The 16690-nt window shown below is 37.3% G+C and overlaps 1 protein-coding gene across 7 annotated transcripts in view; it reads left to right on the top strand.

Annotated features, from left to right (window-relative positions):
* Positions 1 to 1969: 1969 nt before the first annotated feature.
* CFAP70 (cilia and flagella associated protein 70) overlaps positions 1970 to 16690 on the top strand; it is a 100868-nt gene continuing 86147 nt past the window's right edge. For 4 of the 7 annotated variants that reach the window (XM_015543668.2, XM_042959869.1, XM_007095690.3 and 1 more), the window contains exons 1-2: positions 2307 to 3982; positions 4970 to 5156. In XM_015543668.2, coding sequence (XP_015399154.1) covers positions 3920 to 3982; positions 4970 to 5156 — 250 coding nt within the window. In that variant the 5' untranslated portion in view covers positions 2307 to 3919. Of the gene's footprint in view, positions 2266 to 2305; positions 3983 to 4969; positions 5157 to 16690 lie in introns of those variants that run through there. The other 3 variants (XM_042959867.1, XM_042959868.1, XM_042959870.1) reach the window with 3 other exon arrangements.

The raw sequence follows: 16690 nt of genomic DNA, 5'->3' as shown, positions 1-16690 counted from the left end.
GGCACTAAAAAGGGCCTTTTCCTTGTTTTCTTGCAAAGTTGATGTTTTAAATCTGTCAAAAAACATTTGAATGCCTTTCCTTGTAAGGATTATAAGAAATTCAGAGTGGTCACTGCTATGCATTCCAGGAGAATAAAAGAACTATATAACACAAGGTTTTACCCTCAGGCATTCCACCATCTAATGATAAAGGGTTAATTATGTTTAAGGAAGTGACACCTGTTACTTATCCTTTCTTGCCTTGGCATCATGAGTGATCTAGAACAGTTCCCTAACAAAGACTTGGCCGTAACCCTTGCTTATTATGTAAAAAAAGTATTTCGTGGGCAAGGTAGGATGGCTCTCTCAGTACTAATTCACTCAGAGCCCTCACCTGGGAAAAAATCCAGAGAGAAATTACTCAGTAGTTCCATAGGTCTATTTGTTTTAATTACTAATAACACTGCAACATTTAAAAGATTTTTTTTCTTAATTTTTATAATTTTAATATGTTTATAACAGAAATAAAATTTATTTTTAAAATTTGGCTGTGGTAGTTTTGTATCCTAAGACATTTCCAATGGGAGTAGTATGTGTGTGTGTGTATAGTTTAATAATTTTTGAAATAATTTTAAATGTACAGAAAAGTTGCCAAAACAGAGCAAAGAATTTCCACATCTCTTTCACCCAGATTCTCATATAGTTAACACCTTATTGCTTCATTGATCACTTTATTTACATGTATATGTGCATATGCATATATTCCTTACTATGAGTCCTTTTCTGGACATTTTGAGGGTGGACAAAGCAAACTACAGACTTGATGTTCCAACACTCCTAAACACCCTGTTGTGTATTTTCCTCTAAATAGTGTCCTATATAAAAGCAAACAAACTTCCATATCAGGGAATCAGTTTTGGTACACTACCATCCAATCCATTAAGCCCATTCAAATTTTGCCCACTGTCACAACAATGTCTCTTTTCTGGTCCAAAATACTATACAGGAATACATATTGCATGTAGCTGGCATATATCTTCAGACTCCTTTGGAACAGTTCCCAGTCTTTCATGTCTTTGACAGTTTTAAAGAGTACAGCACTTACTTTCAAGGGGGTGGCCTAAAACCTGAGTCTCTCTGATGGCAGGAATAGCACAAAATGATGCTTTCTTTTTCCCAGTGAGTCTCATCAGGAGGCATGCAATGTAGACTCCTCCCAATCCTGGTGATGTTAACCTCAACCACATGGTATTGTTGGTTTCATTTCACAATTTCCCCTTTGTAATTGATTGGTATTCCAAAATCATGCCAATATTCTCTTCTCATCAAACCTCCTCTCACCAACTTTAGCATCCACTTATATAGTGTGTGCCAAATGGTAATTCTCTGTTTCCATCATTTCCTCTTTCTTATTGGGTTGGCATTCTGTTAGGAGCTTTCTTTTCCTTTCTCTCCATTTATTTATATTCATGTGAACTTGTGTATCCCTATTTTACTCAATGGACTGTAATCATTATTGTTTATTTTGACGCCCAAATTTAACCAGTGGGAGCCCCTTCAAAATGGCTCTTAATATTGCAACATTTGAAAGTATGTATGTTGCTAAGACCCATCCACGTGTAGTTGCAGTTAATTCATTTAGACTGCTTTGTAATATGCTATTTTGTGACTATATAATCAATTTGGTCATCCACTCATCCACTGACGGGCACTTGGGTTGTTTCCACGTTTTTGCTATTTTATTATTCCAAAACTCTTGGTGTTTTCAAATGTATTAAAACTTTGGATTAGTATTATATACTTCAAGTCTATTTATTGTATAAGTATTGAGCACCAGAAGTAGGACTGTTTTGCACTCTCACCAACAGTGTGTGAGAGGCTCACTTTTAAAATAACTCATCTGCATTTTTCATGGAGAAAGATTTAAATGACCGGTTTTCAAAGCCGTGTAATAAAGGCTTTTATTTTATTTTTAAGTAAATTTCCTCTTGGTTTTCCAACTATTTATGTAGGGATATTGAAAGGAAAAGGTCGAGAAAACAAAATCCAAAGTTAGAAAACGTTGCAGTTAAGCTAAAGCAAAGTTGCACCCGCGAACATGGCAACAGAAACTGCCACTCAAGCGCCTAGTTCCTGGAGCGCAGGCGCAGACAGCTGTTTTTTCCCCCCACCAGAAACCATTATCGCGAGTCTTAGGGATAAACTTGTAAAGAATGCCAGAACTAAGTTCTCGCGAGAGGTAGTTAGTTGCTATAGTTGCGGGTAACGCAATTGTGGCTGCCTCAGGTAAGACGGCTGTAATTCCTCCGAAAACCCTCTGCCTCCCCCCCCCCCCCCCGCAATCTCTCCTTCGTGGACCTGCGACCACACCCCGTTAACAGCTTCTCTTCAGCTACAGCCAGAGTGAAACGCTGGGACCGCATCCCAACGCAGTGCACTCGGGTACAGACTTAAATGCCACCGACCCTGCTAGGCGCAGGAGCTACCGCTAACCCCGGACCTCCCACCTGAATCCAGACTTAGACCCCTTTCTGGCTCTGCGGCAGTAAGCGGGCGCTAAGCCTGTGTCCCCAGACCACACCCCTTCACATGGTTTCCTTCATCAAACCTTTTCTGATTTGACTGTTACCTTACATTTTCTTAGGAGCGATATGACAAGAAGTGCAGGTCTGCTGGGGGCAACAGGAGCGCCCCTCCCCGACCCCCACTGACTGCCCTGACCATCACTTTTAACTAGCCAGATTTCTTGCATTCATTATTCAGTAAATACGCCGCTAAGACAAGGCAAAGTGCCGGGCACTCAGAGACTGTAAATACGAGAGAGATTCCTTGTATGTAAGGGAGTATTTGAGCATTCAGGAAAAGCAGTGCGTATTAATAATACCACTTGTGCGGTGCTTCATAGGTTAAGCAGTTTTAGTGGATATTCACAACAAATGTGAAACATCAGAAGTTAAATTATATATTTTACAGAAGGTGAAACTGAGGCTCAGAGAAATTAGGCTTTTGTCCAAGATCAGGCTAGTGAAGGTCTAATTCCCGTGATACTATTGAAAAGGAAAGAAGAAAACTGATGTAAAAGGTCATTTTCAAATGTGAACTTGATAAGAAAATTGTCAGGGTCACTTAGGCTGTGATTGAGCCTGAGGACATGGTGTTAAACAAGTGACCTGTTTTAGATGACTAAAGGTTGAGGGAGTAGCTGAGAAGAGGCAGAATAATTATATAGCCTGGGGACACTAGATAGCTCCTTTTTTGTACCACCACTCCTAGACACAGCATAGTATGCCCTCAGTAAACATTTGAATTGCCTTAAATTCCACTTTGAATTGAGTCAGAAAATCTTTCTTAAACATATCCAATTAATTTTTGAAATTGTGTCCTTAATGTTGTAAAATAATTTAAAAATATCATTGACTAAATAAGACGTATGTCAGGACTTTTGCCAATGGACTAGCCATTATTCCGTATGGCTGTTTCCTTCCTGTGCTCAAAGTATAGTTTTGTAAAAGTGAGAGATTAAGGAACCATTGAGGGGAACTTTGCACATCAAAAAAAAAAAAAAAAAAAAAAAAAAGTCTACCAAAGAACACTATGGAAGATGTGGGGGGCAGCGGGGAGTAAGGGAGATGGCACTCCTACCCTCTATGTCTTGTGATGATTTGTGCTTATGGGTTAGCTACACATATAAGGATCATTTTAGTACTAACTGATGTAATCCTCCTTGTGAACAACTCTGTAAAATACTGCCTGTCTAGCTGCAAAGGTTGAAAAGGGCACAAAACATTGATGGGACTATGGCATTTTCCTAGGTTATCCCCTAGTATTGGTTATGATATAATATGGGTACTTCTACAGCTATGGTACTGGAGGGGAAAGGTGGATTCATTATATTTACAGAGACCAGAGAAGACCAGAGGGACTTTGCCCAAGTGCTGATATGGAGCAGGTGTCATCAACAGGCAGACCTGTGCAGATCACTGTGACAGATGGATATGACTTGGTAATGTTATCTTTGGAAATCTGAGAAGGCCTTAGTTTATTCATTCTTCTTGAAACTACATTTGTCTTTGAGTTCAGGTTTCCCTGTCAAACATCTACGTGCAGGTTGGGGGAAGATGTATTGGAAACAGCAGCAGGAGAAATGGTTTTGCACCCTCCTATAACACCTGACCTGCTGGTCTTACTTAACATTGCCCTGGGTACTACTTTCTCAGTTTTCCTTTTTGTTCGACTATATAATCAGCAGGTCAAATCACTATGTGTGTAAAATACCTGGCAACTTGAATACTAAATTTTACCGGTGAAACAAGAAGTGATTTTTGTTTTCATAGACCGCAGGTCTTTTCTCCTGAAAAATATCTGAATTCTTCCAGAGTTTCTCTTGTGATTAATTTCATTTGATGAATTTAAATAAAAACTACAATATGAGTTAACTATAAAAATTACAAAATAATGAAATGGCAGATATTCATTCACTATTATGAAGTCAAAATCTCATTGCAAAACAGGATGTAATGAATAATATTTTGCTTTGTTTTAAAAGGTGTATAAAAGGTGTGTATAAATGTGTGTACATATTTGTATATATATTTACATATACGTGCATATATATTCACTGGAAAGCACTAAAAAATATATTCTAAAATGTTAATAGTGTTTACATATTAGAGTGAAATTACAGGTGATTTGTTTTCCATGTGCTTTTCTCACTTTTTCAAATGTTTCACAATATACTTTTATAATCATGTAAACACAAGAAAAGTTATTTTTAAAACTCCAACATAATGGCATTTAAATAGAATGTTGCAGTTAGTTACAACTAGACTTTTTAAATGACTTTCTACCTACCTAACCTTTTTGTATATGTGGTATAGTTTGTTAGGAAAACACGGAAAATGCTATTTAGGTCAAGTCAAAATGAGTTTCCAGATGTATAGGAAAATTCTCTATTTGAGTAAAATTGTAAAGTGTATCCTTCTGTCAACAGAAAGGTTTTAAAGGAGATACTCCAGTTACTTTTATTCGTGCAGAATTCAGTCAAGTGGTTCTGGGAGACTCTGCAAAAGTTACGGTTTCTCCAGAAGGAACTGCAAAATACAACTTCACTAGCAGCTTTGAGTTCAATCCTGAAGGAGGAATTACTTTGGATGACCTCGCCCACAAACCTGTGTTCTGTAAGTCCTGTGGTACTAAAAATGTTAATTATGTGAGTATGTTATAAGGAGATTCTGAGGTATTTAGTAGTTGTTTGGGGGGAAAATGAACACACCTTACCTTCTTAACCTAGGAATAATGTGGTATACTTTGAAACCTAGCTGCTTTTGGCAGCAATCTCCATGGCCTGCTAATTCTAATCAATTTGTATCAAAGACCTTTTGACATTTGGCTGAACTTTGCAGCCCTTGCCTCCGGAGTTGGGTTGAGAGCTTTTCCTAAATATTCCTATATTTAGGGTTGACAGATTTAGGAAAAAAAAAAAAAAAAAAACCCTGAAAAACAAAATTTGAGACATACTTATATTAAAAATTTATCCATTGGTTATCTGAAATTCAAATTTAATTGGGCAGCTTGTGGGGCACCTGGACAGCTCAATGGGTTAAGCGTCCAACTCTTGATTTCAGCACAGGCCATGATCTCATGGTTCGTGATATTGAGCCCCATGTTGGGCTTCATGCTGACAGCAAGAAGCCTAATTGGGATTCTCTCTCCCTCTCTCTCTGTCCCTCCCCCACTTGTGCATGAGCTCTCTCTCAAAATAAATAAATAAACTTAAAAAAAAATAATTGGGGTCTTGTATTTTACCTGGCAATCTTGTCTGTACTTCTGTATACAGTACTTCTGCACACTTTTGAAATTCAGGTTTGTATCTTATTTATTTCAGAATTTCTAGCTCCTAGACATAAAAGGACATAACTGGGCTCAAAAAGTGTTTGTTGAATGAATTAATGAATATATGATTTCTGTATCCACATTTTTACAGGTTCTGAGTACACAGTATTTATTTATTTTTTGAGAGACAGAGAGAAACAGAGCACGAGCAGGGGAGGGGCAGAGAGAGAGGCAGACACAGGATCCAAAGCAGGCTCCAGGCTCTGAGCTGTCAGCACAGAGCCTGATGTGGGGCTCGAACCCATGAACTGTGAGATCATGACCTGAGCCGAAGTCGGTCACTTAACCGACTGAGCCACCCAGGTGCCCCTTGGCTTTTTTTTTTTTTTTTTTACCTGTACTCTTAATTTTTGTTTAGTTATTTTTGTAGTGGCAACATCTCCTATGGTTCTTGCCAAAACCACAGATTCCAAGATCTCAGACCTAGGGAAGGAAGACCTGGGAATCATACAGTACTCTAGAACGTTACTTTCTAAACCTTTTTTTTTTTTCCATAAGAGTCACCTGAGGCTCTGGGAGAAAATAGTTTTCAGAGTCCCACCCTAGAACACTAAATTCATGATTGCCAGGAGAGGAGCCTAGGAAGCTGCATGTAGGAACAAAAGTCTCAGGTGACTCCTGGGAAGCATTGCTCCAGAAAAGTGATTCCTAGCTCTTGCCTAACTGGAAATCAGTTACCCATGGAGGCATCCATCTGATCCACGCTCTCTGACCACTTTTTTCTACTTCTTTCTTCTTTGCTCTGTGCTTTTCTGTTAATCCCAACCTCAAATAAGAGGAGTGTCAAGTCTCCTAATTGCCTCCCTCCTTGTCATGTTAAATGGGAAAAGCAGAACTGGAACATTGTTTTAAATGTGTCACTGAACTCATGAGAAAGAAAGGGCAAGCCCTTTGTTCTAGAAGCAAAGCAGGGACTGAACCTGGAACTCTTGAACAGCTGCTATTGGTGTGTGGTGGTGTTGGGGGAGAGGGCAGTACTGCAAAATCTAGGGGCTTAGGTTTTAATGCTCTTAGACAAAGACAGACCTTGGGCTGCGGTAGTTGGGAGTTGAGACTGAGACTACCCCCTTTACCACAACCTAGACTCTCAAAAAGAAAAAAAAGTCCATTCCCCATCATATGTGTCTAGCCATTGGATAGATGAAAAAAGTCTTTCCTAATAAGTAGTAATCATAGGATTATGCCAATCATTAAATAACATGTTTTCTTAAAACACACAAGGAACATTTATACAATAAAAACTGGCCAAACAGTGGGCAATAAAGCAAGTCCTACCATATACCAAAGAATCAATGGCATACAGACTAAGTTTTCTGAGTAAAATACAACAGTCAACAAAATTAGAAATCTATAACAAAAACAGAAAAAAAGAATCCATTTGGAAATTTTAAGACGTAGTTAAGTATAATTCATGGGACAAAGGAGAAATCATAAGAAAAATTGTAAAGCATTTAGAGTCAATCAACAGTAAAACACCAAATATCAAAAACTTGTGAGATATAGCTAAAGTAATTCTTAAGATAAATTTATGCTTTCAAGTGCAGTCATTAGCAATAAGTAAGGATTTAAAACAGAACCTGTGGAGTATATATACTTTCCCCTATTCCTCTCACCAAGGACAGGTGCAAACCCTGGACTTCATATGTAAAACAAACATAAGAGACTCTGCAATGAAGAGAGAAGAAGGAAACTTGAGGGGCGTCTAGGTGGTTCAGTCAGTTAAGCATCTGACTTCAGCTCAGGTCATGATCTCATGGTTAGTGGGTTCGAGCCTCGCATTGGGCTCTGTGCTGACAGCTCAGAGCCTGGATCCTGCTTTGGATTCTGTGTCTCCCTCTCTCTCTGCCCCTCTCCTGCTCTTGTTCTCTCAAAAATAAATAAATGTTAAAAAAAATTTTTTTTTAAAGAAGAAGGAAACCTGAGACATAAGGTATGACGCAGTGGTGAGTTCCTTGGGTTTTCTTTTTGCCTTATATATTCCAGACTTCATGCTGAAGAAGCCAGCAGCCTAGAAACATGAATGAATGAGTGCAGACCAAATAAAAAACAGAAGTCTGCTTTCTCTAATCAAAAGACCAGGAAAAGCGCAGCCTAGCAAGACACAAAACTTTTAGACAGTAACTTCTCTGCTCCAGCCAAACACTAACTACACACAAAAAAATGTGGACCCACTCACACCCAAGCTGGGTAGGGGATGTAGAGTTGGATTCTCACAAAGCTGAAATTAGGTGCCCCAGCTGGTGGTTTTAGAGCATACGAAATAGGAAACCAGGACCTTTGTGCTATCTAGCCATGACCTCTCTCTCACCATGTGGTTTTTAATGGAGACCACACAGGGAGCCTAGACTTCTGCCCCAATCTAACAAGTATCAAGATAACCATTTTACTTCCCACTGTGGTAGTATGAGGCCTAGTGTAGGGTCGAGACTCACCATCTCGTCTTCGTAATGAGACTACACCCACTGTGGTATCAGTGGAAAAGAAGTAAGGAACCAGAACTCCCACCCCTTCTCAAGAGTAATGAGGAGCTGTCCCCCTCAAGTATCAATAGAGGCTGAGTGGTGATACGCTTCTATCTCCACTTGGCAATAATGGGGCAATGCCCCTCCCCTTCCTCTATTGGAGCAGTGTAAACAACAACAACAACAGCTAAAACAGATGATTTAAGGTTCAGAGTTTCATAACATACAAAAAGTCCAAGACTGCATGAAAATCACCCATCATACCAAGAACCTAAGGAAACTGAATTAAAAAAGAAAATCAGTAGATGCTAACACCAAGATGACAGAATGACAGATATATTAGAATTATTAGACTAAGATTTAAAAAAGCCATGAGATTGGGGTGCCTGGGTGGCTCAGTTGGTTAATTGTCCAACTTAATCTCAGGTTGTGATCTCACAGCTCATGAGTTTGAGCCCCGTGTTGGGCCCTGTGCTGACAGCTCAGAGCCTGGAGCCTGCTTCTGATTCTGTGTCTCCCTCTCTCTGTTCCTCTTCTGCTCATGCTCTGTCTCTGCCTCTCAAAAATAAATAAACATTAAAAAAATTTTTTTTAAAGCCATGAGAAAAATGGTTTTAGTGAGCGATTGCAAACAATGAAAAAATAGAAGGACTCAGCAGAGAAATAGAAGGTCTTAGAAAGAAATAGAAGTTATAAAGAAGAACCTAATAGAAATTTTAGATCAGAGGTGCCCGGGTGGCTCATTTTGTTCAGTGTCCAACTCTTCAGTTCAGGTCATGATCTCATGGTTTGTGAGATCAAGCTCCATGTCGGGTTCTGTGCTGACAGCACAAAACCAGCTTGGGATTCTCTCCTCCTCTCTCTCTGACCCTCCTCCACTCATGCACATGCACTTTCTCTCTCAAAATAAATATACTTTAAAAACAAATTTTAGATCAGAAAAATACAACGAGTGTTATGAAAAGCTCAATGAATGGGCTCAACAGCAGAATGGAGGAGACAGAGGAAAGAATCAATGAATTGGAAGATAGAACAATAGAAATATCCAAACTAATATAGAGGAACTAGACTAAAAAGATATGAACAGAGGGGCACCTGGGTGGCTCAGTCGGTTAAGCCTCTGACTTCAGCCTTCATGATCTTGGTGTTCCCGAGTTTGAGCCCTGTGTCAGCTGTGTGCTGACAGCTCAGAGCCTGGAGCCTGTTGGAGATTCTGTGTCGCCCTTTCTCTCTCTCTGCCCCTCCCCAACTTGTGCTCTGTCTCTATCTCTCAAAAATAAATAAACATTAAAAAAAAAAAGATATGAACAGAGCCTCAGAAGCTTGTGGGACTATGACAAAGATCTAACAGTGTCATCAGAGTCTCAGAAGGAGAGAAAGAGGATGGGGCTGAAAAAGTATTCAAAGAAGTAAAGCTCGAAAATTCCCCAAATTTGTGAGAGACATAAACCTACACATTCAAGAAGCTAATCAAACTCCCAGTAGGATAAAACCAAAGAAATCCATATTAAGAAACATAATTAAACTTCTGAAAACTAAAGACACAGAACAAAATCTGAAACCAGGGGAAAACAATTAGAATGACATCAATTTATCATCAGAAACCATGGAGGGCCCAAAGGAATGGCATAATATTTTTAAAGTGATAAAAGAATTGTCACCCAGAATCCAATACCCAGAGAAAAGATATGAAGGGGAAATCAAGACCTCAGTTGAAAGGTGACTGAAGGAAGTTCTCTAAAGAGAACTGAAAGTGATAAAAGAAAGAACCTAGGAACACCAGGAAGGAAGAAATAATATGGTAAGCAAAAATTTGGATAAATAAAGTAAGCTTTCCTTCTCTTTGAGTTTGCTAAATTGTGTTTGATACTTGAAACAAAGTATAACACTGATGCAGTTCTAAAGGTATATTGAGAAAATATTTTAGGCAGTTTTAAACAGGGAAGGCAAAGGGACAGAAAGGGAGATAAGATTTCTATACTTCACTCAAACAAATATAATGATGATATCAGTAAGAAGTAATGTATGTATAATGTATTGCCTAGAGCAATCACTAAAAAAATCTATACAAATAGATACACTTAAATGTATTATACATAAAATGGAATTCTAAAGAATGTTCATGCAATCTATAGGAAAGCAGAAAAAAGAAAACAAATGAAAAAGAGAGGACAGGCAACCCCTAGGAGACTTAAGCCCTAATATATTAATAATTACATTAAACATATCAAGAGACAGATTGCAGAGTGGATTTAAAAAAACATGACCTAACTATATACTGTCTACAGGAAACTCGAAATATAACTATATAGTCAGGTAAGATGTAAAAGGATAGAGAAAGATGTATTATGCACATATTCATCAAAAAGTGGAAGTGATTATATTAGCATCATATAAAGTGGACTTAACAAAGTAAATAACCAGAGACAGAGAAGTTCATTATATGATGATAAAAGAGTCAACCCACCAAGAAGACCTAGCAATCCTAAATATGTATGCACCAAACAGCAGAGCTGCAAAATATGTGACGCAAAAACTGAAAAAACTGAAAGGGGGAGTAGACATGTTCACTCAATTATAGTTGGGGACATAAATTCCTGTCTCTCAATTTATAGAATAACAGGTAAGATAGAAAATCAACAGGTATGGGGCACCTGGGTGGCCCAGTTGGTTAAGCATCTGACTTTGGCTCAGGTCATGATCTCACGGTTCATGGGTTTGAGACCCGTGTTGGGCTCTGTGCTGACAGCTCAGAGCCTGGAGCCTGTTCAGATTCTGTGTCTCTCTCTCTTTCTCTTTGCCCCTCTCCCACTTGCAGTCTGTCTCTTTCTCCTTCAAAAATAAATAAATATTTTAAAAAAAGGAAGAAAATCAACAGGTATATAGGAAAACTCAACAGCACCATCTGCCTACAAGATCTAATCAATATTTATTGAACACCCAACAATAGCAGAATATACATTATTTTCAAAAACCCACAGACCACATACTAAAATCATATTCTGTGTCATAAACTTAACCTCAACAAATTTAAATGAACTAAAATAATGTGTTCTGTGACAATAATAGTATCAAGCTAGAAATCAATAATACAGAACAGGAAACACTCCAAACACTTGAAAACAAAAAGACACACATTTTTTTCTTTAATGTTTTATTTATTTTTGAGAGGGAAAGAGTGTGAGCAGGGGTGGGGCAGAGAGAGAGGGAGACACAGAATCTAAAGCCGGCTCCAGGCTCTGAGCTGTCCAGAGCCCAATGTGGGGCTCAAACCCACGAACTATGAGATCATGACCTGAGCCAAAGTCAGACGCTTAACTGACTGAGCCACCCAGGCACCCCAAGACACACTTCAAAATAATCCATGGGTCAAAGAGGAAGTCTCAAGGGACATACAAAAAAATACATTGAACTGAACGGAAATAAAAACACAAGGTAACAAAGTTTGTGGGACGTAGCTAAAGCACTGCCAAGAAAATTTATCACACTAAATGCATGCATTAAAAAAGAGGAAAAGTCTCAAATCAGTAATCCTAAATGCCACTTTAAGGATTTAGGAAAAGAAGAGCAAAAATAACCCAAATCAAACAGAAGGAAGAAAATAATAAAGATAAAAGTATAAAGTAATGAAATGAAAAACAGAAACAAAAGGGAAAACAATCAGTGAAACAAGTAACATAGCTGGTTATTTGGAAAACCGACAAACCTCTAGTAAGACTGACCAGAGGCCGGTGGTGGGGGAAGAGAAGAGGCACCGCATATTATCAATATTAGAAATGAAATGGGATAACATCACAGATGGTACAGATATTAAAAGAATAATAGATATTATGAGCAACTCTACATACATAAAATTGACAACAAAATGGACCAGTTTTTTGAAAGACACAAACCACAATTCATCCTATAAATAACATTGCCCTGTAACTATCAAGGAAATTGAGTTCATAATTTGAAATCTCCAGGATTTCAAAGACAGTTGAAACTATCTCCAGATAGTTTCATTGAAGAATTCTACCAAAAGTTAAAATAATAACTAACGCTAATTCTACACAATCTTCCAGAAAATGGAAGAGGAGGAAATATTTCAATTCATCTTATGGCGCTAGTGTTACACTGATACCTAAAACAGTCAAAGACAGTACAAAAATAGAAAACTTAAGGCCAATGTTTGTCATGAATATAGACACAAAAGTCCTAACAAAATACTAGCAAATAGAATTCAGTAATACATAAAAAGAATTATACAACATCATGAAATGGGATTGATTCCAGTATTTGAAAATTAATCAATGTATTCTACTACGTTCATAGTCAAAAGAAGAAAAAGCATGACAACAAAACAACAAAAGTATTTGACAAAATTTAACACCAATTCATGATAGAAACTCAGAAAAATACAAATAGAGGGAACTGCACCCTGATAAAGGCTAACATACTTAACGGTGAAAGATGGAATGCTGTACCCCTAAGGTTGAGAACAAATGAATGAGGTGTTCTCTCGCCACTCTTATAAACATAGAGCTGGAAGTTCTAGAAAGTGCAATAAAGTAAGAAAAGGAAATAAAAGGCATATATATGTGAACAGAAGAAATAAATCTGCCCCTATTTGCAGATGACACGATTGTAGAAAATATCAAGGAATATGCAAAACTTATAGAAAGAAAAAGTGAGATCATAGGATGAAAGGTAATCGACAAAATCAATTATACTTCTATATACTAGTGATAGATACATGGACATTGATACTAAAAATACAATACATCATTTACAAGTGATTTTTTAAATGAAATAGTGTATATTTAACAAAATTTTTTTATCACTTATGTGCTGAAAACTATACACTGTTGAATGAAAGTTTTAAAAGTCTTTGTACATGGAGAGACATTCTGTATTCATGGACTGGGAGATTCAACATAGTTAAGATATCATTTCTCCCCAGATTGATACAAAGATTGAATGTAATTCTTATCAAAATCCCAGAAAGATTTTTTTGTACATATGGACAAGACTATTCTATTTTTTTAAGATTATTTATTTATTTATCTTGGGGCAGAGAGAGAGAGAGAGAGAGAGAGAGAGAGAGAGAAGCCCAAGCAGCCTCTTCACTGACAGTGCTGGGCTCAAACTCACAAACTGTGAGATCATGACCTGAGCCAAAGCCAAGAATTAGACACTTAACCAACTGAGCCACCCAGGTGCCCCAAGACTATTCTAAAATATATATAGAAATGCAAATGAACTAGAAAAGCTAAAACAATTTTGGAAAGGAATAAAATGGGAAGAATCAATATGGTTAATTTCAAGATTTATTATATAGCTACATTAGTTAAAATTGTGTGGTGTTGGTGGAAGGATAGACACATAGATCAATGGAATGGAATAGACCCATCCAAATGTGCCTAATGATTTTTTATAAGATTTTGTTTTTAAGTAATCTTTACATCCAATGAGAACTTTACATTCTTAATATCCAATGTGGAGCTCATACAACCCTGAGATCAAGAGTTTCACGCTCCACAGACAAAACCAGTCAGGCACCACTGCCTAATGACTTTTTATAAAAGTAAAAAATAAATTTATTGTGGGAGAGGTAGCCTTTTCAACAAATGATGTTAGAGCAATTGAATATCTGCAGGCAAAAAAAGAGAACTTTATACATATCTTATACAAAAATTTAGTCATATCTTATACATAATAATCTCATAACTTATACAAAAATTAACTCAAAATGGATCACAGATTTAAATGTAAAATGTGAAACTACAAAACATTAAGGAAAAAATGAGAAAATCTTCAGGAATCTAAAGTTGGGTAAAGAGCTTTGAACACAAAAAGCGTAAGCCATAAAAGAAAATAAACTTGACGAATTGGACTTAATCAAAATTAAAAACTCTTGCTCTATGAAAAACTCTGTTAAGAGGATGAAAAGACCAGCTACATAGTGAGAGAAAATATTTGCAAATCACAATCTGACAAAGCAATAGTATCTAAAATATATAAAAAACTTTCAAAACTTAACCGTAAAAAATACTTCAAACAATACAGTTAGAAAATAGGCAAAAGACATGAAGAGACATTTTACCAAAGAAAATACACAGATGGCATATAAAGATATGGAAAAGTGTTCAACATCATTGGCCTTTAGAGAAGTGCAAATCAAAACCACAATGAGATATCACCACACAGCTATCATTACCCACATATCAGAATGGCTAAATTAAAAATAGTGAAAACACCAAATTCCAACAAGGTTGCAAAAAACCTGTATCATTGATACATTCCTTCTGGAAATGTCAAATGTTAGAACTTCTGGTGGGAATGTCAGATGTCAGTCTAGAAAGCAGTGTGGCAATCTCTTTAAAAATAAAACATGCAAAGCACCATGTGATCCAGAAATTGCACTCCTGGGCCTTTATCCCAGAAAAATGAAGACTATATTCACTCAAAAACCACTATATAGTTTATACACCTTTATAGACAAAAACTGGAAACAACCCAGATGTCCTTCCATGGGTTAAATAAATGTACAGCCAAACCATGAAATACTACGAACAAACTACTGGTACACGAAACAATCTCAGTGGTTCTCCAGAGAACTGTGCTGAATGATGAGGCCAATCTTAAAAGGTATATACTGCATAATTACATTTATAGAAGACTTTTGAAATGACAAAGCATAGAAATGGAGAACAGATTAGTGGTTGTCTGGTGTTAAGAAGGAGGATGGTGGAGGTGACTCTAAAAGGGTAACATGGGTTAAAAGAATAACCATGATCCTTCTGGTGATGAAATGATCTGTATCTTGACGGTATCAATGTCAATTTCCTGGTTGTGATATTTTACTGTAATTATGCAAGATGCTACCACTGGGAAAAAATGAGTACAAGATAGCTTTCTTTATTATTTTGCACAATTACATGTGAATCTGAAATTATCTCAGAATAAAAAGTTTAATTTGATATATTCGATTCTTAAAGGGGAATAAGCATCTTTGGTAGTAAGAAGAGTCATGAAACTCAACACCACTGGATAAAGCATTACTGTCTGCTCACGAGTGAAAGAAAGGACACCAATTAATGAGTCCTCTGCACAGAGCCCACAAATTAGACTGAAACTGTGAAGGTAGCTGTGAAAACAGAAAAAACAAATTCTTTCTGGAGACCATGAGTACCCTTTGCAGTATAGTGTCTGTCATCTTCCCCTCAGATTCTTCTTGAGATTACTTCATGCAGAGAACCTCTTCTATCCAATTCATCTAGAGTTAAGCTGTATAAAAGAAAGTTTCCTCTTGCTAGTGGGAGTTTGTTAACAGTGTATAAGTCTCCTAAGAAGATGAAAGAGGGCTTTGACCATTTCATTTTTGAAGCTTTGAGTGTATTAAAAAATGCACACATGCCCAAAAGGTTAAAAAATTGTTTAATTATGGTATGTGTTAAGGTCTATCTTTAATAAAATGGTTCTCTTAATGAACATAAAAAAGATTAAAGTAAATGAATTAAATACTTAAGAAGCTACTTAAACAACAGAGAACCCCAAAGACTATAAAAAGACAGAATTAAGAACAAAAATTAATAAATTGAAAAATAAGCATTAGAAAAGAGCTACAAAAAAAAAATCTGCCTGCTTATTTAAAAGACTAACAAACTAGACAAACTTCTGGCACAAGTGAGCCAAAACAAAACAAACCCAAGAATACAGTGTTAGGAAGAAAATGGGGCTTTACTACAGATAGAGTATATTTTTGAAAATTATACAAAGAATACTTTTGAAGATTCTGGGAAGACAGGAGAGTAAGAAGCACCAGGAATCTGTCTCCTCCTCAGGACAACACTTGCACTGCCACATTTTATCTGATATAACTGCTTTGAAACTCTGGAGTCTATGGAAGGCTTGCAACTTCCAGGAGAAGATTTGGATTGCGAATTAAGATTAAGTTTGGTTAATTTCAGATCTTAACACAGTAGCAGCTGCTCATCCCCCATCCCTCTAGGCTTGTGTCAGGGAGTCATGTATGTGTTCCTCTAGTAGCTTGCTGGAGCCAGGGTGAGCTAAAAGGACCATGTCCTTCAAATATAGTGGATCTGTGCTCTGTTTGCCAATTGTTGCTTCTGATCACAGAGGTGCAGATAAAGAGCCTCCTCTCTCCATTACACTGTTGTAAGGCCCTTCCTCTCTGGTTGAAGAAACTACCGGAGATTTAAAGGGCAGTATCCTTTTCCCCTCTTTCCTAGGGCACTTAAAAACAACTGTAAATAAGGGGAAAAGTTGAATGTGACCATGCATGTCCAGGGAAAGGCTCAGAAAAGACCTGAAAAGACCTTAATTTTACACCTCAGCCTGACCTTCAGCACAGA

Source organism: Panthera tigris, chromosome D2, assembly GCF_018350195.1.
Source record: "Panthera tigris isolate Pti1 chromosome D2, P.tigris_Pti1_mat1.1, whole genome shotgun sequence".
Lineage (NCBI taxonomy): Eukaryota > Metazoa > Chordata > Mammalia > Carnivora > Felidae > Panthera > Panthera tigris.
Note: the sequence above shows the minus strand (reverse complement) of the source record. Positions and strands in the feature narration are given on the sequence as shown.